General features: G+C 41.8%; 1 protein-coding gene across 7 annotated transcripts in view; it reads right to left on the reverse strand.

The window, feature by feature from the left end:
• The window catches only part of DNAH9 (dynein axonemal heavy chain 9), a 367598-nt gene that overhangs the window by 139069 nt on the left and 204838 nt on the right, over nucleotides 1-23691 (reverse strand). For all 7 annotated transcript variants that reach the window (XM_017531396.2, XM_017531398.2, XM_037739576.1 and 4 more), the window contains 3 exons: nucleotides 22939-23135; nucleotides 12290-12452; nucleotides 10239-10362 (listed from right to left, as the gene is read on the reverse strand). In XM_017531396.2, the coding sequence (XP_017386885.1) occupies nucleotides 10239-10362; nucleotides 12290-12452; nucleotides 22939-23135 (484 nt within the window). The remainder of the gene's footprint in view (nucleotides 1-10238; nucleotides 10363-12289; nucleotides 12453-22938; nucleotides 23136-23691) is intronic.

Here is a 23691-nt window from a genome sequence, read left to right on the forward strand (position 1 = left end):
CTAGAAAAAAACTATGAAAATAATTTACTACCTTAATAGATTAACAAGTAAAACAATATGCCATTGAAATAGATGCAAGAGGTTTCTGAAAACTGTTAGCAAACTGAGAATAGATGAGATTTCTCTTTAATAATAGATATCACTCCCAAACACAAAGCAAACATGCCTAATAGTAAAATACTGAAATATTCTCTCTTTTTTTTTTTTTGAGACGGAGGTTTGCTCTGTCGCCAGGCTGGAGTGCAGTGGAGCAATCTTGGCGCACTGCAACCTCCACCTCCTGGGTTCAAGCGATTCTTCTGCCTCAGCCTCCTGAGTAGCTGGGACTACAGGCGCGTGCCACCACATCTGGCTAATTTTTATATTTTTAGTAGAGACGGGGTTTCATCATGGCGAGAATGGTCTAGATCTCTTTTTTTTTTTTTTTTTTTTTTTTGAGATGGAGTTTCGCTCTTGTTACCCAGGCTGGAGTGCAATGGCGCGATCTCAGCTCACCGCAGCTTCCGCCTCCTGGGTTCAGACAATTCTCCTGCCTCAGCCTCCTCAGTAGCTGGGATTACAGGCACGCACCACCATGCCCAGCTATTTTTTTGTATTTTTAGTAGAGACGGGGTTTCACCATGTTGACCAGGATGGTCTTGATCTCTTGACCTTGTGACCCACCCACCTCGGCCTCCCAAAGTGCTGGGATTACAGGCGTGAGCCACTGCGCCCGGCCTTGGTCTAGATCTCTTGACCTCGTGATCCACACGCCTCGGCCTCCCAAAGTGCTGGGATTACAGGCGTGAGGCACCGCGCCCGGCGAAATATTCTCTTTCAAATCAAGAATAAGACAAACATGACTGCTATTGTATTTTCTATTCATCATTATATAGGAGGCCCTAGGCTGTGCAAAAATTAAGAATAAAATAAAATGTATAGGGATAGTTAAGGATGTAATAAAACTATTATTGTTCAAAATCTAATTTTCTACATAGAAAATCTAAGAGAATATTCACATAAACAACCAGAACTCATAAGAGCATTTAACAACAAGCTTGCTGGCTACAAAATTAATACTGGAAATTAAATCACATTTTTGTACCCTGCAAAAACAAATTGTTATTCGAAATGTTATCAACTAAGATACCAAAAAAAAAAAAAAAAAAACCCTAAAGCAAGTAAGTAATAAATATATAAAGGGATGTGTCAGATCTTCATGTGAAAACTATAGCATACTATTGAAGGGAATAAATGAAACCATAAATAAATGGAGAGAAATACTGAGTCCATGGAGGGATGAGGAGGTCACCACTTTCCCAAATATGCAATTTCAATAAGAAATCAAATGGGTTTCTTTCTCCATTCTGACAAATATTTCATAAATTTATATGGAAGAGCAAAGGATTAAAAATGGCATTGTTGAGAAAGAACCAGAAAGAGTGATTTGTTCCACCAGAAATCAAGTCTCCTTATGAAGCTTTCTCAGTTAAAAACCTGTGAAATTGATACTGGGGTGAATAAATAGAACAACAAGTAAAACACCTAGAAATAGACATAAACAGGAAAATGATACTAAAAATCAGGAGGCAGACAAGGGATGAACTAATTAATAAGTTATGTTAAGATAATTCAATATTGATATAAAATTATAATTAGATCGCTATATAAAAATAATTTCCAGGTGAATAAATACATATATAGGAAAAGTAAAACAGTGATACTTAAAAAATAAAATACAGGCAATTATTTTTATGGCACTGGGATAAAACATTTGTGAAACAGAGCACAAAAAGCACAGAAAAAAGACTATTAAAATATTAAAACTAAATTGGCACAAAACTCAGGTATAGACTTCAAAAAGATATTTACAGTCCATATAATGAACAAAAAATCTAATATCCAAAATACATAAAGAACATCTGAAATTCATAAGAAAAATACAAAAAGCACAAGATCCAAAGAACAAACTATATAAATAGACAACTTACAGAAGAGAAGCAGTAAGAGCCAATAAACACTTGAAAAGATTCTCAGTGTTACCAGTGAAAAGGAAAGGAACATAATAGGATTTAATTTCATTCTCACTGGCAAAAATTAATATTTCAGATAAGCCAAGTATTGGTGAGGTTGGACAGAAACAGGTGGTCATGCACTACTGGTCAAACTATATGACTTCTATGGAAACAATTGTACTTTTTGGTAAGGCTGAAATGTACACATCAGATGAACTAGTAATCTAGTTTTTGGGCACGTGATGGAAAGAAACCCTTGCAGATGCCAAACAAAAGTTTCTATTTTGTGTCATTATTCATAATTACGTGGGTGTTTATCACTTTCAGTAATGTCCAATTTATTTTGTAGGGAAATATAGAAAAACACAAAGGGAACATGTGAAAACTGTATATTTTATTCTTTTGAAAATTTTGTCTGGGAAAAGTTTTAGGATTATTGTTTGGTTGCCACTTCAAGTCAAAGAAAGTTAGTTAAAAAATGTTCAGGATGGAGATAATGGGTTACGTTTGAAAGCAGAGAAGAGGGAGAGTCAGAAATCGAAAGAAAAGATGGAATAGAGTAAAATTCTGAGCTAGGAACTAGGGTGGGCTACTAGCTTAGACAAAAGTTGGCTTTGGAAAGGAGGAATGGTAATATTGGAGGAAAAGAGAAAATTGCATAATAATAATAATAATAATAATAATAATAATGGAGACAGACTTTGATGTATAAAGTAGCTATGAGGCCCAAACTAAAGGACATCAGTTTTCTAAATGAAAAAGATGAGATTGAGGGAGATAAGAATGAAGGAAACATTATAGCTAAAAAGTTAAAAACACTGGATATGATATAAAGGTGAATGTTCACTCCCGAAAAGCAATGGGTATCAGAAAAGCAAAATTTTCCCATTTCTAGAATAAGTCTTTAGGTAGATATTGAACTTATCTGGAACTGGAGTCATATACAAGCTCTTCTTTATAGTTGTCCATTTTTCACTAACATGATGCTTTTGTAAAAGTTTTTAAAAGAGCTGCTCACACGTGCTTATTCCTTCTGTAACTCACAGAAATGTTAGCATTACAAGAATGTTAGAGATGAAAGAAGTCATGGGGACCATCTTACATACCACTTTTTATAAACTTTGGTGAGGTGCTCAGAGTAAGTAGTCTAGCAAATGATCAGTAGTAATCAGAATGTGAGTAATTGTTTTTTTTTTTTTTTTTGAGACGGAGTTTCGCTCTTGTTGCCTAGGCTGGAGTGCAATGGCGCGATCTCGGCTCACCGCAACCTCCGCCTCCTGGGTTCAGGCAATTCTCCTGCCTCAGCCTCCTGAGTAGCTGGGATTACAGGCACGCACCACCATGCCCAGCTAATTTTTTGTATTTTTAGTAGAGACGGGGTTTCACCATATTGACCAGGATGGTCTCGATCTCTTGACCTCGTGATCCACCCGCCTCGGCCTCCCAAAGTGCTGGGATTACAGGCTTGAGCCACTGCGCCCGGCGAGTAATTGTGATTGTATCAGTCATTGGGGCTGCTGCACTTTCTTGAACTACTGTTGGAGGAAACCCATGCCAACTTTCCAACAAATTATGGCCTTCGTGGTTTGACAGCACTAACCCAGTTGGGAGTTTACTAAGAGTTTCATACTAATTAGCTTTAGTCATTTAAAAGGTTGAAATAAAAAAAATGAATTATCATGGAAGTGATCATTTACTGTTTTCTCTTAATTGTACTAACTTATTTAATTTCTATTCTTTGAGATAGTTAATAGCATGCATATAAAATTCTTGTGCTATAATTTATCAAAATCAAGATCTTACTAATAGAATGACTCATTTCAGCCTTTTCTGATAAAAATAGGGGTGAAAGAAAACTGCTAAAAATGATATTTAGCATGTGTTGAAAGTTTAAATAATATTTAACAGAATGTGAAAACTATGTGACATTTAAATTTTATTGTTCATAAATAAGCTTTAATTGACCACAGCCACGATCATTAGGTATTATCTGTGGCTATTTTTGCACTACAAGGACAGAGGTGAGTACTTGTGGCAGAGATTGTATGATCTGCAAAGCCTAAAATACTTACTTCCTGATGCTTTATAAAAAAATTTCGCTAACCCTGGTTTATTAATACTCTGAATTCCAAGATGTTGAAAGCACCTAGGTCACTTAGAGACATTTTTCATGCTCATGATGGTCGAATTTGTCACAAGATCCCTAGAACCTTTAAGAAGACCATCAGATGGAGTATCTTGGGATAAACACCTCTGAATTGGGAACAAAATTTGCATTTTCGGATTTGTTCCTCTAATTCCCCTTGACACTTGTTTTGTGATGTAGGTAGTCATGCTGAAAGCAGGAAACTGAGCTGCCAGAGAGGATTCTGTGATGTGAACAGGGGCAGTGGCTATTTAAATATTTGAGAAGTTTCCTCCTGATACCTAAAGTTAGGAAACACTGTTTCTAACTCCAAGTACTCTCAGGCTTCATGCAGTACTTGGAGTTAGAAACAGTATTAAAATATTCTCATATTTTGGAAGCCAGACTAATCACTACCTTCTCCATGTTAGTATGGGACTCCTTAAAAGCCACAACTGCTTTTCAGGAAGAGATCCTGATAATTTAACATGGTTTAGTTAGTTGGACCTTGGTGATAAAAAGGGTGAAGCTAAGGGTTAGATTCTCCATTTCACACTGGGGTAAGGAGTGTGATTTTTATCAAAAGAGGTTGAAATGAGTCATTCTATTAGTAAGATCTTGATTTTAACAAATTAAAATATGGGAATTTTATATGCATGTTATTAACAGTCTCAAAGAATAGAAATTAAATAGGTTGATACAATTAAGAGAAAACAGTTGACCCTATCTAGGCCCGATAGCTTAAAAAAACATTTCCCTAGTCTTAAGGGAGAAAAAGCTAAGGAGTGTGGTAGCTATTTCAGTACCCCATCCCTTTCTCTTCATTGCTGGAAAACTTCCCAAAGCACGTGTCCAATAGCAATATTTAACATGTGAGATGGCACACCGTTCTCATGCTGTTACCTGCTTTCCTTAAAGAAGTATCTCCTGAATGTCAATCATGGCCTGGGAGATGTATTACGAGCTGACAATATAAATGATGAAAAACCAGACTGCATAGAGTAGTAGTTATATCAGTGTTGATTTATTTCCTAAAATGGGAAGTAGGCATTTAATCCTTCTTTTTTGTATTTCTGGAATGTTTAATAATTCAAATTAATCAACAACAAACACTGTGGTCTCTGCCTTTCATAAATGTACAATCTTGTGTCAATACAGTGGTGGTATGTGCAGCCCTTGAATGCCATAGGAACATGGGGAAACTCATTCCTAAGAGTGACGGTGGATCCGTCTCTAGATTTTCTAGAGAGGAAATGCCCAAGGTAAGTCTTCTACTATGGATAGAAGTTAATCCAGACAAAGAAGGGCATGAGGTTCAAAACAAACAGCATAAGTAATTAGGCTGTCAGGAAATAACACAATGTGTTACCTTAAGAAATCAAATCAGGAATCACTAGGTCACAGTGTGGGGAATAAGACTAGCAAGGAAGGAAGGACACTGGTCCAAGAAGCTTGGGGTTCAGCCTGCAACCAGTTGGGAACTAATAAAAAAATTACCTTTTTTTTTTTTTTTTTTTTTTTTTTTGGAGACATGCTCTTGTTCTGTCACCGAGGCTGGTGTACAATAGCATGATCACAACTAACCTCCTGGGCACAAGCAATCTTCCCACCTCATCCTCCTGAGTTGCTGGGACCCAAGGTGTGCAACATCAAGCCCTGATAATCTTTGTACTTTTCACAGAGATGGCGTTTTGCCAAGTTGCCCAGGCTGGCCTGGAACTCGGGGGCTTAAGTGATCCACCCGTCTTGGCCTCCCGAAGTGCTGGGATTACAGGTGTAAGCTTCCGGCCAGGAATTACAGTTGAGATAGACCCTTTTGAAAGCAGTGAGGGGAATGGGCTGGAGTGAGGATACCATGGGAGGTAGGGAGCTAAGTTAAGGCGTGTTGGTATTTGTCAAGGCAAAACCATAGGTAGTGAGGATAGAGAAGATATGGATTCAGAACTAGTTAAGGGGAAAATTGGTGGCAATAGGTGATCTCTTGGATATAGGTGGTAAGGGAGAGGTTGGCAATGTAGGGAATCCACAGAACACAAAGTCTTTTGAGTAACATGTATAGGACTTCAGTTCCACAGGAGAAGAAAAAAACAGTTTATTATTACAAAGGGAAAAGAAAAGTCTGATTGCTTGAGCTTCTTTTGCATTGCTCTTTGGGAGTTTCTGTTTTGCAGCTGGATAACCAAACCAGTCCTGCTGTAAAGTTCCACTGTCTGTAGTTTGAGGACACATCTGATGAGCAGATCTAATAAGTCCACTAAGTATGTCTTAGAGGATTAGTGCCTACTTGATGGTTGCTCTTTTGCCCCAACTTTATTGTTGTTTTTTTTTCTTTCTAGGGAAACTGGACCAGAATTCAATTTATTTAACAGCATAGCTGTTCCTTAGGAAGTCCACTTCCAGAGGGCCACAGAGGAGAACAATCCAATGCCAAGTCTGTTATGAACATTTCCAGGTTCTGCATTCTCATAGGATGTGTGTTGAACACTAACATGTCAACACTGGCTCTGATCCTAAAGCACCAAGGTGCTAGATCCTAAGAGGAGATTTGGCCCACAAATATATAAAAGGAACAGTCTGGTTCAGTGATAAAGAAGACTATGACATTAGAAGAGAGGGATCCTGTTGGTTATAAACTCTTCCACTAGACCCTATAGAGGCTACATGTTATTTATCTTTGAGCACAGTACCTAGTGACTGAGCAGGAGCACTTAATAAATGATTATTGAATGTATGAATACATGGAAAGTCATCTAGCCTTGGACAGGAAAAGAAATTACAATTTTGAGTAAAACAATTAAGCCTTTTGAAAAGCAAAAGGAAAATCCTAACATGGGATTCCAAAGTAAAATAAATGCAAAATCGGTCATAGCTAGGAGCAGAAGAAACAACATACTTGGAGCTGACTAGGTTTTCTTAGCTGGTTAGTGCTAACTGGCAGGGACATCATAGTAAAATGGGCCTTCTGGGAGGCTGGAAAGCTGGAGGAAGAGGTGTTTTCCTGGAAAGCCAGGGAATAATTCTGATTTTTTTTTTCCTTTAGAGTGGGGCCTTGATGATGCTGAGTTTGAGTCAAGCTCAAAAAGAGAACAAACTTTGTAAGAATTCCTTAAATACCTGGGTTTGATGATAAGTGCACATTCTTCATCAGGAATTATTATAACAGGTAAATAAGGACATAGCAAGTAATTAACCTTTCAGATCTAGCAAGGACCCGCATTTCATGCACAGCATCACCAGCAGTTACATGACCCCCATCAGGGACCCCAGCAGCCAAGGGAAGTGACTCAAATATGTGTTTCATCTGCTCTTACCCTGGGTAGCCATTCTACTTCTTACACAGTTACATGTCTTTTGCTAATTAAACCAGGAAGCTAACCCAATATTTTTGATTTGTGTGTAAGATTTCTTCATGTCCATCTAAAACGCATCCGAGATACGACTGGCATAAAGATGGGTTTTAAAATGCTATCATTGGTGTCAGAAGTGGGATTCATAAACCAAATTACTATTATGGTTTAATTTTAGAAATGGTGTCAGGAAAGCAAGGGATGAAACGATGAGATAAAGAAGTATGAGAGGAAACTTAGCCCAGGGTGTGAGATCATTGGTTTTCTGAGAGAGACGTTTTTGAGAGAGAACTAGATCTGTGGAGCTCATTCACTATACCTTTATATCCAGCCTCACAGGACTTACACATAACTACGAAGGAATGAGTCAATTGCAAGGTAGTCTAAGTTATAGTTTCCGAGTCCGAGTCCCTACTGTATTTTCCAAGGGTGGAGTCATTGCATAACCCCACAAAATTGAAAAAGGTGGGAGATAATGAGGTTCTGAGTAATCCCTTCAGCTTTGGCTGAACTGGCAGTCAGTTAATTTCTAGCCAGAAATTACTTACTTGATTGGGACAGTTAGAACCAAGATTCTCCCTGTTGAAATGGTTAAGAAAAAAAGGGAGTGGGTTAGCAGACAGAAGTGTTCATCTTAACTGTATCTCCGCTTGAATATGTATACACAAATCTGGCCTTTTTTTTTTTTTTTTTTAAATAATATATAGAGGCCTTAAAATGGGGCCTAAAACTCCACGACTTTGGAGCTGGCTGATTGTATTTTCACTGGGAGAGCTTCACAAATTAATTTGCACTTGAAAAAAAGTTGTCTTCTAAATGAAAAATTATCAATCCTTAATTGAGGAATAAAATTTCAGTTGGTAAAAATGTAACAACTCTGTGTCTCAGACATTATTTTAGGAAAAGGTGACCTGGCTGGATTCGAGCCAATTGAAACACAATGGTGTGAGGCTGGCAACACGCCTGACGTCTCTAAAGCTATATTCTCTTATGCTGATTTAGAAAGTAGGCTTTAGGGTAGCTTCGGGGTAGGAGGGAAACTGGATCCCTCTCACATTATTTAATAGAATAATAAAAGATGAGGCTATGTTGTACATTGAATACTATTGTAGAAGGTGATGTTAAAGAGATCATGTTTAAGGAAGGAAAGAAATGGTTGCATTGGAGAAAAGGTGTTAGGAGTTAGTAGGCAAACTCTCGTATGTAAAGCTAACTTGAACAGGGCAGGGAGGGAAAGGAATGAGTGTGGTGTTATTGCAATGCCAGCAGCCAGCACAGTAAGGAAATCTGGGACACGGATCTCAACTGAAAGAAGCCAAAAGTTGCTCATAATACCTGCTAGTACATGCACTGGACCAGGGACCAGCGGCTCTTCATGAAAATGATAGCATGACAACATGGGGTGCAATATCACAAAATATGAAGCAGACAATGATTCCAAAGCCAGGACATTCTTGGAGATTATCAGGAACTATCCTAAAATATATTACTTACAATATAGATAGAGCATATACTACTGTATCTATTTATAGTAGATAGACTGTGGAGAAAGGTTGTTGAGACCATGGTCCTTGGACTTTATAAATTAAAGAGTATTTAATCAGAGCCAGGGAGTAGAGTGTGGAGAGAGACAGTCTTTTGAGGTGCTGAAGTCTAGAGGCAGAAGTTTTGTTAAGGAACGTTTGTACACTGACTTCCTTCAATCCAGATGAAGAGTTAGTTTTGTGGATGCTGCATTTGGTTTAAGAGCCAGGAAAGCATATTCTCTCTTTAATATAAACACACACACATTTATATAAATGCATAATTTATGCATTATATGTATTATATTCTTGGACGTATATATAATTGTTGTTTTGAAATGCAGTCTTGCTCTGTCACCAAGGTTGGAGTGCAGTGGCACAATCTCAGCTCACTGCAACATCCACCTCCTGGTTCAAGTGATTCTCCTGCCTCAGCCTCTTGAGTAGCTGGGATTACAAGCTAATTTTTGTAGTTTTAGTAGAGACAGGGTTTTGCCATGATGGTCAGGCTACTCTTGAACTACTGACCTCAGGTGATCTGCCTATCTCAGCCTCCCAAAGTGCTGGGACTACAGGCATGAATTTTCTTTGTGTGTGTGGGGGGGATTGTTGGTATAAATACTTAATTCCTAAATAAAGGACAATAAAATACCAAACACTGAACTTTCCATTGAAGTCCTATCTTGTGCACATAGCATCACAGGGTACTTCACACCCCCTGTCAAGCTTTTTTGGGACCAAGGAAAACTGTGGAGCTTCCACTTTGCTCCCGTGAGGTTCTAAATCACCAGTTAATTACATTGGTAACCTCATCTTGCCCTACTGTGTAAGTTTTATGTGTGCATGCTTTCTTTTTGTGTATCTTCCTGCCAATGCCTGAGCTTCCTCAAGTACTACACACATTCTAGTCTCTTCGTCTTGGATACAGACACAGAACAGCACCTCCTCTCTGCACTCAGCACATCACAAGATCCTTAACCTTCTGTTCTTCCCGTAGTCAGATCGAGTCCCACTAAGAGAGTCCCACGATTACTGTCTGTTTTGCAATGAAATAAGAATGAAAGAGCCAGGAGAGCAGGCCCAGCATCACTGCTGAGAAGGGCCTCAGTGAACCAGTCCTTCGCTGTGTCAGTTTTCTTCCTCATTCCTATGACCTTGCTCTTCCAACCCTGGACCAAGTCTCCACCTTTGAATAGCTCTGATTCTAGGGGGAAATTATTAGGGACACCAAATGCAAGGAATCTCTTACCAGATGCCAAAAGATCATTGATGAACACAAGGAACCTCTCATCAGCCACTTGGGCATCAGTCATGAGAAACACTGTCTTGAGATTCTTCACTCCAGCTTTCAGACACAGGCTGGCCAGGTCCATCTGTAGGAATGGTTAATATCAGAAATTTCTGAAAAGAAGGACTCCTTGAAAGAGAACTCTAACCTGTTCTTTAGAAATGGAACCATTTTCTTCTCTGCTTGAATTGGAATTAAAGCAAGGTGACAATGGGAAGTGGGGGGAGTTCTATCTTGCACTGACAAGCAAGAAACTATGCCTCATCCCCAGGCTTCAGTGCCAGTAAAGGTGGGCAAGAGAAACTACATAGTGACGCTCTCTAATTCATACAACCACGGTAGCTCCTGCATGTCTCTTAGGCTGATTTAGAAATTAGGCTTCAGGGTAAAGCTTCTGGAGATCCTGCTTTGTACAAAGGTTACAGCTTTCCAAATCCCAAAGGTGGTCCCCTATTTATTTGTCTTACCTATATCCTCATACAAGTGAATGACCTGCTCTTGAGGGCAAGCAGGTCTTGACTGAGAGTAATATACTTGGGGCTATCAGCATGGGGGATGGATACATCTTATGCTAGCAAGGTCTTGTGTTCTTATGACGAGCTCCAGCAAAACACTTTTGTTGAAAAAAAAAATACAGGGCAACACACACACACACGCACGCACACACACACACACACACACACACACACACACACACACACATGCAAACACCTATAGAAAATTATACCCATTGAAAACTGCAGATGGATGACATTTTGGGCTAGTATGCCAAGTTCTGAACTTATCCAGCTTGTTCAATCTCAGTTCCTTTGCTGTATCGCCCTCCCCAGGCTCAGCCATCAGTTCCTGATGTTGCCTTTCTCTCTTTCACATTACTCACAGCTATTTCCTAACAACCCCACACATTTCTTTACCACAGAGCTACCTTAATGTCCAAATAGCTCTCCTTTAAAGATACCGATTTTCCTTTTAGATCGATGGTCCTCGCCATATGCTCTAAGTGATCTAAGACAGTGTCTCTCAATTCTCATTGGAATCATCTTGGAGATACTTAGAAAAATCATGATACCCAGGCCATTCCCCAGACTAGTTAAGCCAGAATACTGGGGAATGGGACACAGGCACCAGTATTGTTTCTAGATCCCCAGCAATTCCCATATAAAGTAAAAATTGAGACCCACAATCTCAGCTCATTCTGTAAATGTACTGTTCCTATCACACTATCATGTCTTTTTTGGAAGCACTAAAGAAAGACCTAATGTGAACATGATGTATGACTTTAGATTCAGCTGGTCATCGAGAGGCTGAGCTGTGGTTTTAGAGTAAAAGTGAGCACCTCCCTCTTCCGTCACTGGCTGAGAGATTATGAGGGCAAGCGGGTAGGACTGGCTCAATCCTGGCTGGAGTTCTTCCAGGAACATCAAAGAGCAGCATCCTGATAGAAGTTACCCTGTGACTTCCTACTAAGACTGTTGTGGCCATGGATAGAAGGAAGAGGACTGGATAAAATGACCTTTGAAGGTTGAATATGGTGTCTTTCTTCACTTTCCAGAGCACACATCATGCCTCCAAGTACTGACTGTGTGAAACCAGAATATGTCACTGAAGGTCCCAGAGGCCAGTGGTTACTAACCCATCTTTTAAAATCTGAATTTCTTAGGAAACATGGGCAGACCTTCGGAAATTCCACCTGTCTGCTCCCACTGCTGGTGAGCTGTGTGGTGAATTTGATACGGATGTGCTTCCGATTTGAGCAAGAGTAGAGGCCCCAGAGATGTAAGTAGGGCACCTGAGGTCTCCCAAAGGCAGACTTTGGAAAGGCCACTGTTCTCAAGCTGTGTCTGATGAGAAAAGTTGTTCACATCATCAGCCCAGAATCTAAGACAGAAATGGACAGACACTGAAGGGGAGGCTTCAGACAGGAGAACTGGAGAATGAGTAAAGGATGACAGGGAGTTGTGGCTGCTTGAAGATAGGCCAAGTCTCCTCTCTGCAACCGTCTGACCTTTTACCTTGAAGTCCTGGATCTGGTAGCCTTTGCGCAGGGTGATCTGGAAGACATCCATGGAGCTGATGAAAGCTGCCAGCCTTGTCAGGCTCTGCTTGCCGCTCCCACCTACACCAACCAGCAGAGCGTTTCCCCGTGGGGACTCCAAGATGCGATTGATATGGCAGCTAAAGAGAAAGAAGCAGGCACATGGTGCTTTGATCAGACTTTCTGCAGTGAGAAGCAAGTATAATGGCTTGAGTGGGAGCAGGGGTCTTCCCTGGAGGCACGTCACAGGCTCAGCTGTGGGAAACGTTAATTAGATTATCCCCAAACCTGGCCTCACCTTCTTGCTGTAGTTGACTGAAGCCGCCATTGCTTTGCCTTAAGCCACGGCCTCTAGTGAGTGAGGGACAGCTTGGGGGAGCCCATGGAAGGCAGCAGGATTGCAGGGGATGAGTGATGTGATTGGGAGGGGACTTAGGATTGCTCTTGCTCTTCTTCCCCACCATACCTGACCCCACCACACCTCCCACTTCAATTCTTTTGAGCAGGAAGAGGGGATGGAAAAAGAGAAACAGTGGAAAACATACAATTGAAAAAATTCAGGAAAGGCTGGAGGCCAAGGCAGGGGCAGAAGTTGGTTCCTCTTAGGAAAGAAGAGAAGCCAAAACCAGTCAGTAGGAGAGGAACAGAGAACCCAGACAGAGCCATTATGTCTCCCTCCTTCAATCCTTCCTGGGCGTCGATGCCCTTGTCATGAAGGTTGTGGGTTCTTATTATCAACAGGTAAGACACCTGCATCCCTGGCTTCTGGATTACTCCCTTCACAGCCTTACTGCTCACCACTCTCAGTGCCCATATTCCTCTCTCCTTACCCCCAGCAATGGAAGACGATTCCAGGCTTCAGCCCCTTCAGAGGAAATGTAGAAAGTAAAAAGTTCTTCTTCAAAGTTTCTCTTCTTGTTAAAGAATAATAATAATAAATGTTAGAAATAATAGTTTGTTTTGAAGACTTTCTTCAAAGCCTTCTTGCTTTTTGCTAATAACTCTTTGTTAAGCCCTATCCTGTGTAGCTTTTAGACATGCTCCCAGGCACGTAGTACATTCAATGTCTTTGTACTTTAATCAAGGTATCTGTGCTAGATGTGCTCACAGGCATGTCCCAGCTTGCAGCCTATGCTCCATTGACTTCCTCATTTCCTTTGTTCCTCATTGCCTTTATCTATTTAGAAAAGTTTTAAGTTGTTAGCCAATCAAGTTCAGTTTAGATTGTGAAGTCTACCTCCAACCAACAGAGATCAGACAGCAGTAAAGACCTAACGCGTAAAGAATAGGTATGCCTGCCTTTCCTTTGTTCACTGTACTCTCATAGTAAGATGGCTAATGGGAGCACCTTTCTGCAGAAAGTAAAATTGCCTTGCTAAGAAAAAATTTTGTCTGAATGCTAATTTTTCCTTGCAGTACCTAAGAGGAAAACACTCCTTCTGCCCTCCAGCCCTTCTTCAAACGCCACCCTCCATCAGCCTCTCCTCCAGGATCTGCTTCAAACAGTGTGTCTAACCCTCTCCCCAGTATCCATATACCTTATACAAAGTGCTACACCCTTTATGAAAATAACCCCAATTTCCTCTTTTCTCATCTTAAAAGCAATTATAAACAATGGCTCTGCATTGTACAAAATGCATACAATACAGAACAAAATCCACAATTCTACTATTTAGCAATAAACACTACCGACATGAATTATAGGTCCTTCCAGCCTTTTTTTTCCTAGTATCTGTCTGCATTTTTATCAATATATATTTTGTTTGTATAGACATTGATTATACCTGAAAAGTCAATATATTTCCATTATATATATTTTAAAAATTGAGTTCATCTTGTGTACTGAACATGGTGTTTTGAAATTTTTTTTTCACTTAGCAATATACTGTGATTGTTTCCCTAAGCCATTAAAAATTCAGCTAAACCAGACTTTTGATGGTGAAATGATATTGTATAGAACATCAACATTGTATTAGTAATAAGGATAGAATAAGTTGCCTATATGTAATAGCCTACTCTTGGATATGTATGTTGTTTCCAACATTTTACAGTTATAAATAATGCTGTATTTTCAGAAAGTTTATTTCTCTAATTATATTCTCAGGATAAGTTCTACAAGTAACATTATTGAGCCGAACAGTAAGACAATATTTAGAGACTGCTGCACAGAATGACGGCACCAATTTGTACTTTTCCTAAGTAGAATTAATCAAAAGGTGGATCTGCTATATTGGAGGATGAGAATATACTGGATTGTGTTAGTTGAATTAGAATGTGTTAAGTCAGTGAATTCAGGGCTACATAACACAGTGATCAAGCTGCTTTAGAGAAATGGATATGGAAGAAGAGATAACAGGTATTGGTGATTTGGGGACCAAAAGAGTGTGAGAATAAGAACTCAGGCTGGGAGCGGTGGCTCATACCTGAAATCCTAGCACTTTGGGAGGCCGAGGCAGCAGATCACCTGAGGTCAGGAGTTCAAGACCAGTCTGGCCAACATGGTGAAACTCCGTCTGGACAGGGATAAAGATTTCTTTGTGGATTCCTGAAACATTTGTAGCAATAAAAAGTTGTTTGGGGACCAGGTGTGGTGGCTCAGGTCTGTAATCCCAGCACTTTGGAAGGCTGAGGTGGGTGAATAACCTGATGTCAGGAGTTCAAGACCAGCCTGGCCAACATGGTGTAATGCTGTCTCTACTAAAAATACAAAAATTAGCCAGGGGTGATGGCACACATCTATAATTCCAACCACTAGGGAGGCTGAGGCAGGAGTATCGCTTGAACCAGGGAGGTGGAGGTTGCAGTGAGCTGAGATCACACCACTGCACTCCAGCCTGGGCAACGGAGCAAGACCCCATCTCAAAAAAAAAAAAAAAAGAACTTGGGTAAAGATTGGCCAAATAGAGTAGAGGATATGTTTGAGATTGAATTGCATGGGTTACAATCCTGCACTCCTGTGTTAATGATGTTATAATTAGAAATGCCTTATTCAAATTAAGTAATGGTGGAGCAACATAAGGTCTAGCTAGCTCCAGTTTGGAAGAAACTCTGGGTACAGGTTTCGGCAGATGGGGTTCGATGTGGGAACAACACGTGAGTGTGTATAAAGTTACAGAGCTTGTGTTGAGCCTCTGTGGTTTGAATTTTCTTATTTCTGCAAATTTCTTCAAGTATTGATGACTTGTTCACAATTAACATAAATAAACTAAATGTTTGTGGGTCCTTATTGCCCCGTCTCTCCTGTGGGGTGTGTTTGCTGCTTGGAAGGCACCCCTCCACCTGGAGTATGTGGGGGTCAAAAACTCTTGCAAGCAGCATATGGGAGTCTGGCCCTCAATGTTTGTTGATGTGGATCTTACATCTAATTTAGTTTTTCGAGTCTCACTCTTTCACCCAGGCTGGAGTGCAATGGTGCCATCACACCCCACTGCAGCCTCTGCCTCCCAGGTTCAAGTGATTCTTCTGCCTTAGCCTCCAGAGTAGCTGGGATTACAGTTGTCCACCACCACGCCTGGCTAATTTTTATATTTTTAGTAGAGATGGGGTTTCACCATGTTGGCCAGGCTGTTCTCAACCTCCTGACCTTAGGTGATCCACCTGCCTTGGCCTCCCAAAGTGCTGGGATTACAGGTGTAAACCAAACATGCCCGGCCTTACATCTAATTTTTAATCTTTCCCAATTTAATGGTAGAAAAATTACTGTTTTTATTTATTTGGTTTCTAGGAATTGAACATTTTCAAATGTTTATGAAGCATTTTATTATTTTTCTTTTGTAAACTTTTTGTTCATGCCCATTGTCTGCTTTTCAATTGAAGTGTTCCTCTCAATTTGTGGAGTCCCCTTTATGCATGTTTTCAGTTATCCTCCAGTTTCTCACCTTTATCTTTTTAAGGTGCTTTAGATATACAAATATTTTTAGGTTTTAAAATTGGATGTAGTTAACTGCTAAATTTTATGTAGTTAAAATGTTTTTACTTAAATATTCAGGAGTTATTTATTGACCTATATTCAGTAATTTTAAGATTTTACTTTTCCATTTTAATTATTTAATTGTGATACTTACACTCTGTCTTATATGTTAGATTTATACTTCTCTTGCTTTCCTATGAAACTGTAACTTCTAGATGTCCGAGGAGTGCATATACTCATTTTGTATTCTCTGCAGTGATAGCACATTAAAGGTATCTAATACATCTTTGTTAAATTTAAAGAGAGCAACCCACGCCTTCTCCTAGCCCCACAAGTGGGGTGATCTACACAATGATTCATTATGCTGGGTGCAAGGGGTTATCTGCTTTGTGTATGCATGAGATGGTGCCTGATGAAGGGAGAAGCCATGGTGTTACGGCACCCAAGCCCTCTCCTGATTCAGAAAATGCGGGGCAGGAAAGGCTTAGTGGAGGGAGGAGAGAGGCAGGTAAAGAGGAGGAGTCGGAGTCCAGCTGGGTTCTCTGGGTCACCCAAACCCCCAGCCCTATTCTGAAGGCCTGAACTCAGCTTAGCATGGCCCATGTCATTCAATATCTCAATGGAAAATGTATCATTAGTGATGAAGTTTCCAGAGAAGTGTGGTTAAGTCTGCAACTGTCAGCACTGGAGTCCAGCTGGGGATTCATTACCAACCTCTGATGAGGGCAAAGAACTCTGCATTTAAATTACAAAATTTAAAAGAAGATCAATATTCTAAAGGGTTCCTGAGCCAGAAAACCAATGCAGTTTAAGTTAAGTCCATTACTGAATTTCTGGGAGATTAAAAACAATAGTGGAAAATGCACCACAGCACAGCTGGAGAAAGCTGATTTATTGGACTAGACACACATGCACACACACACACACATAGCCCCCGCCCCCAGAGAATGGGTAAGATTCTCAGGGCACAAAAGAAGTACATTTGAGGGTTTGTCGTTGTTGTTAATGATTGCTAAGTGATTCTAAGAGAAGAAAATATATATGGGAGTGAAAAAATAGAGAGTCAGAAAAAGATGAATGTAGATTATGCCAAAAGTGTGGGGAAAGATCTGGTTTAAAGCTTGGAGAAAAAGCAGAACACGAATCTGCTGAAGTGGTGAAGAAAGTCAGTAGAAAAGTGGTACCACTAAGGAAATAAGGCAATAGCACAAAGAAAAAGACTTTAATATTTACTGACTGCAAAGCACTTTGCATAGATAGCACCAACCCATGGTGCAGGCATTCTTACTATCCTAATTTCCTAGGTGAGAAATTTAGGCTTGGGGAAGTTAAATATCCTTCCCAAAGCATCCCAATCAGTTTGTGGCAGAATGTGGATTTGAACTTTGGTTTGATCTCCAGAACCCATGTCCATAACCACTACACAGTGCTCCATTACTAAGTTCGGCATCCAAGCTGCAGAAAGGGAGAGCAGCAAAGCTGGGGAAGGGTGTAGCGGACCCTAACTAAAGAGATGATGAGAACTTGAGTGGTGAGAACAAACAGCAGGATGAAGCTATCATAAAAATAGGTTCTCATCTTGGTTCCCAGGACCTGTGAGTTCCTGGGAGGGTACACACAGCCTCCTTCTTCCTCTGCTCTGTCCTACTACCACTTTTTTTTTTGAGATGGAGTTTTGCTCTTTTGCCCAGGCTGGAGTGCAATGACATGATCTCAACTCACTGCAACCTCCGCTTCCAGGGTTCAAGTGAGTCTCCTGCCTCAGCCTCCTGAGTACCTGGGATTACAGGTGCCTACCACCACACTCAGCTAATTTTTTAAAAATTTTTAGTAGAGATGGGGTTTCACCATATTGGCCAGGCTGGGTTTGAACTCCTGACCTCAGGTGATCCACCCACCTTGGCCTTCCAAAGTGCTGGGATTACAGGTGTGAGCCACCATGCTCAGCCTACTCCCACTTTGGGTCTCAGAAGGTGGGACCTTCCTGGAGTGCTGTGTGTGTAGCAATGTGAGGCCATGGAGTCTTTCCATGTGCTTAGGTAATCTGTGTTTCTCCCTGTACTGCCTGGTATCCTTTTTCTGATCTAAGAAGGGGAATCCTTCCACCTTATTGACCAGTAGAGGCAGCAACGACAGGTCCATGAGCCACAGGGAGGGAGGGAAGGGCAGAGTGAGAATAAAGTAACGGGATGTTGATGTCTTTTAAACAAATGTATGGGAAATTGTACATCTAAATACACTTGATTCTTCAGAATTGTCCCCCTCGAGGCAGTTCATTTTCTTAGTTATTTTGCCATTGCTAAATGAGGCTCAGGCTTCTCTTTGGATACTAACTTCAGAGTTTCTTTATGAGCCTATAGAATAAAGTCAGTGTTTGTAGCCAGTACGTTTTTTTTTTTTCCAAAAACAATATTAATTTGATCACCCATTTTGAAAGCCACATTGATGGAATCACTTGCAATTCTTTCAAATTAAATTCGCCCTTAAAGGACAAAGACTTGCCTCAATTCCAAGACTATGACAGAGGCACTGGTGGCTCCTAAGGAGGAGGGAGAATACTCACAGGAGCTTCACAAGGTTGAACTATTTTTTTTTTTTTTTAGATGGAGTTTCACGCTTGTTATCCAGGCTGGAGTGCAGTGGTGTGATCTTGGCTCACTGCAACATCTGCCTCCCAGGCTCAAACAATTCCCTTGCCTCAGCCTCCTGAGTAGCTGGGATTACAGATGGGTGCCACCACACCCAGCTGATTTTGTATTTTCAGTAGAGACAGGGTTTTACCATGTTGTCCGGGCTGGTCTCGAACTCCTGACCTCAAGTGATTCGCCTGCCTTGGCCTCCCAAAGTGCTGGGATTATTATGTGCCTGGCAGGTTGAACTTTTAACCCCTCATTTCTTGAACCTACTATGCACTAGGCATTGTCTAAGGTCCTGGGGTTTCAGCAGTAAGCAAGACAGTCTGTGTGCTCAAATAGCTCACATTGGATTGAGGGGATACAAAAAATATTTGAAGACGCATCATAGGATGATGGTAGAGAGTACAGACTCTAGAGCCAGATCGAACTATTGCAAGTTTTATCTATTTAATTAATTAATTAATTTGAGATGGAGTTTTGCTTTTGTTGCCCAGGCTGTGGTGCAACGGCACAATCTCAGCTCACGGCAACCTTTGCCTCCCAGGTTCGAGCAATTCTCTTGCCTCAGCCACCCAAGCAGCTGGGATTACAGGCATGCACCACCACACCTGGCTAATTTTGTATTTTTAATAGAGACAGGGTTTCTCCATTTTGGTCAGGCTGATGTTGAACTCCCGACCTCAGGTGATCTGCCCATCTCAGCCTCCCAAAGTGTTGGGATTACAGGCATGAGCCACCGTGCCCAGCCAAGTTTTACCTAGTTATGAGGAGTGTGACCTTAGGCAACTCCTCTCCTCTCAGTCTCTGTTTCCTCATTTATAATATAGAGACCATAAAACCTTACCTCTTCAGGGTTTTTGTGAAAATGCATTGATATATGCAGAGCACTATGCACCAGACATATGGAGAGTTCCATGTCGAGCTACATGTCGTATTAAATGCTACACTCTCAGGGAGGCCTTCCTGATGACCCTATTTATAATTAGGTTCATCCTCAGTCCTCTCCGCTCCCCTTCCCTCTCTGTTTTCTCCTGCATGATTTATTCTCATATAACATGCTAAGCAGTTTTACTGACTGCCTGCTAGGTTCCACACACCATCCTCGGGATTAGGACGCTAGGAAGGAAGAAAACAAAGATCCTGGATCTCATTCTAAGATTGTCTAATTAATAAATATATGTTGGATGAATGGATGATGCAAACAGACAGAGGTTAATCATTGACCTCTGGGTTATGTGATATAGGCAAGGACCTAGCAGTGACAACTGACTTCAGCAAGACATGGGTCACCTCACCACAGAGGTGATGATGATAAGCACTGCTTTGTTCAAGGGCTAAAAAGTGGACTGAGAAGGAAATCAGAGGTGTGAAAGTATGACAATGATGGGCAACGTTTTTGATGAGCTTTGTTGCAAACAGGAGCAGGGAAATGGGGGTAGTAGATAGAAAGGAATGTAAGAGGCAAGGGATAGTTTATTGTTTTTTGATAAATGGTAACATAGCATGCTTGTATGCTGATGCATATAATCCAGAAATTATGATGGGGTAAGACGGAAGAGGGGAGAGAGAAAGTAGGAGAGAAAGAAGAAGAGAGAGGAGATAATTATAGCAAGAGGTGAAGTCATTGAGAAGGTGAGAGGAGACGGGATCTACCTTAGTCCAGTGCAGACGGAGGGACAGGACTAAGGTAGGGACAGAGTTGTTCATGAACTGAAGTCGTAGGGAAGGCAGGACTTGTGGGAGGAATGCGGGGACACATGTAGGCTGTTAGATTTGATGACGGGAAGACGTGAGGTTCTCTTCTGGTCACTTTCATTATCTTGGCAAAATAAGAGATGTGCTCATTAACTGGGAATAAAGAGAGGGGAAGGGCGCTGGGAGTTTCAAAAGAGAGGGAAAATGTGTAATGCAGTTATCACAGGAGGTGAAAGAAGCAACATGCTCTGGGCAGAGGACTATTTCTAGCAATGCTGAGGCCTGTTTGATATCTATGGCTGCAGATCTGGAGCAGAAACAATCAACATGGTGGGAGATTTTTCTTCAACAGTGTCCAGCTGCTTAGGGGCAGGGTGGAATAAGAAGATAGTTGGGGCTGGACACAGTGGCTCACGTCTGTAATTTCAGCACTTTGGGAGGCCGAGGTGGGTGGATCAGCTTAGGTCAGGAGCTTGTGACCAGCTTGGTCAACATTGTGAAATCCCGTCTCTATTGAAATTACAAAAAATAGCCAGGCGTGGTGGTGGGCACCTGTAATCCTAGCTACTTGGGAGGCTGAGATAGGAGAATGACTTGAACCGGGGAGGTGAAGGTTGCACTGACTCACAATGGTGCCATTGCACTCCAGCCTGGGCAACAGAGTGAGACTCCCTCTCAAAAATAAAAATAAAATAAAATAATAAAAAGATAGTGGGGTTTAGCTTCAGTGAGATTTTGTGGATACAATGACAAGAGAGTTAGGGGAGCTGACAGTGGGGTGATGGGGTCTATGGCGGTCAAAAAAGAAAGTAAGGAGAATCACTTGAACCCTGGAAGCAGAGGTTGCAGTGAGCTGAGATAAGTAAATAAATAAAAAGGGAAAGTTGGCTGGCCAGCCACAGTGGCTCACGCCTGTAATCTCAGCACTTTGGGAGGCCGAGGCGGGAGGATCACAAGGTCAGGAGATCGAGACCATCCTGGCCAGCATGGTGAAACCCTGTCTCTACTAAAATAAAAAAAAAATTAGCTGGGTGTGGTGGCATAAACCTGCAGTCCCAGCTGCTCAGGAGGCTGAGGCAGGGGAATCACTTGAACCCGGGTGGCCGAGGATGCCGTGAGCCAAGATCGTGCCACAGCACTACAACCTGGGCAAGAGCAAGACTCCGTCTCGAAAAAAAGAAAAGTGGAAGTAAAGACATGGTAGGGGGAGAGATAAAGGAGTCTGGGGAAGTAGTTGGTCCAATGAATGAAGTCTTGATGAATCTGAATGAAAGACTAGAGCAGATGAGTGGGAGGGTGGCGGGTACGGGTCAGAGAGAGAGATGTCTGAAGTTGGGATTCTGGAGGTGGGGTCCTAGGATAGGAACATGAGAGTGAGGGCTGAGGTGGGCTAGAAGAAAAGACCATGGGAGCCAAGCAGGCCAAGGAACAGAAATAATTGTTAGCTAGATGCCAAGAGTGAGTCGAGGCATGGGTGAGGAGGAAGGGTGCCAGGCACTAAGGCCACTGGCCGATGATGGAGAGTAATTGGCTGTCAGTAAGTAACAGTGACAAGGAGAAAGAATGAGTAAGAAAGGCAGGCGACTTGAGCTCAGAAGAACTGGGGTTTGTGAAGGATAAGAGAAGAAAGGACTTAAATGTGCCACTGGGGTGGGGACTGGGGGTAAGGAGGTTACTTACTCCTCTCTAGGCCCTGGGGCACATAGAATGGGGAAGGAAAAACAACTTTCCTCAACTCAGGGGTCAGTCAGGTATCAGTAAGAATTCAGCAGTACAGGGAAGGTTCACAGAAGTTAAAATGAAGCAGATGTGGCTGCTGAGAGGGTGACTACCCAGTAGGAAGGTGGAAGGATACTGGAGGGCAGTGAGGGCTGGTAATGGGTCAGACTGGGAAATGTAAGAATCAGGGTAGGGATGGTGTTGGTGTGAGGCTACACTGTCTTGGAGGCCTGGTCATCACTTTCAGTGATTTGCTAGACAGCAAAAACACTAAAAGGACATTTAATGTTTGAAATATGTACATGCTTGAACAAAAACTCTGTATCTCATTTTTTTCAAATGGCCCTTGGACTAAGAGTGGGTGGTGATGGAGGTCCTGAGCTGTTCTGGGTCCTGTTTTAAGATCTCAAGTATTTCCTTGGTGTCACTGTGATCATGTCCTCGGATAGCAAATGGTGGACCTGGAAATGAACCCATTGCTGCCTGAGCTCGGCACTGTGCTGCCTCCTAGGGCTAGTGGCAGGAGCTGCAGCTGCTCTACCAGCAGCCATCTTGACCTGAGCTCCTTTCCTGGCTTTACGGAAGTGACCTCAAATAGCCAAATGACACCCCTGTCATTGGGAAGGGGAAAGAACCGGGGAAGAGGAAGAGGAGAAGCACGCTTACACATGGCGCATGGCATCCTCAAAGAGAACTAGGTCCATCACTGTGTTGACTTCATTGTGGTTCTCCAAGGCCTCGACCAGAGTCTGGGTCAAAAGTTCCCAGGATGGTACAGGCATGTACTTGGGCTCACCAACACCATTTGCAAAGTGGCAATACAGGTTCGGGCTTCGGGTCTGCTCCACAGGGTCTTCAATATCCTGGTGATAAGACACAGGAATAAAGACCTTCCTCATTGACTCCTAGTGCTGGTTCCACAGAGCAGAGACACCCGATTTGCTCTGCACATTCCCTGGAAATTAAATATCAGTGCTATTTCCAACATGCCCCCCTCTTGAGAAGCCCTTGTAAGTGGACGTTTCATATCAATCCACCAGCTCCACGAAGTCTCATTGATGTTTGTTGTTCCTTATGGCCTGAGGATGGGAAGTGGGAGGTGGGATGGGGTCTCCACCCTAGTACAGTAAGGGAGTGCTTCTGTGAGAAGAGAGGATGGGAATGGATGGGTGGATTTCTCTAAGTGGGGGCTCCTTCGCCAGTATTGAATGAAGGGGATCATGGCCCAATCGCCTCACTTTCTACATGTACATTTCAACAGATCTAGGTCCTCAATCCACAGCAAAGCCATACAACATCTTTTCCTGTGAGAGTACACAGTATGTTGCCAGCCCTGACTTCATAGGTTCAGTCAAGAGGGTTTGGTTTCTGAAGAATGAGCTATTAGCCACCCTCAGGTGACTGGTTTATTTATGGTAA

This window comes from Cebus imitator, unplaced genomic scaffold (genome assembly GCF_001604975.1).
Source record: "Cebus imitator isolate Cc_AM_T3 unplaced genomic scaffold, Cebus_imitator-1.0 Scaffold72, whole genome shotgun sequence".
Lineage (NCBI taxonomy): Eukaryota > Metazoa > Chordata > Mammalia > Primates > Cebidae > Cebus > Cebus imitator.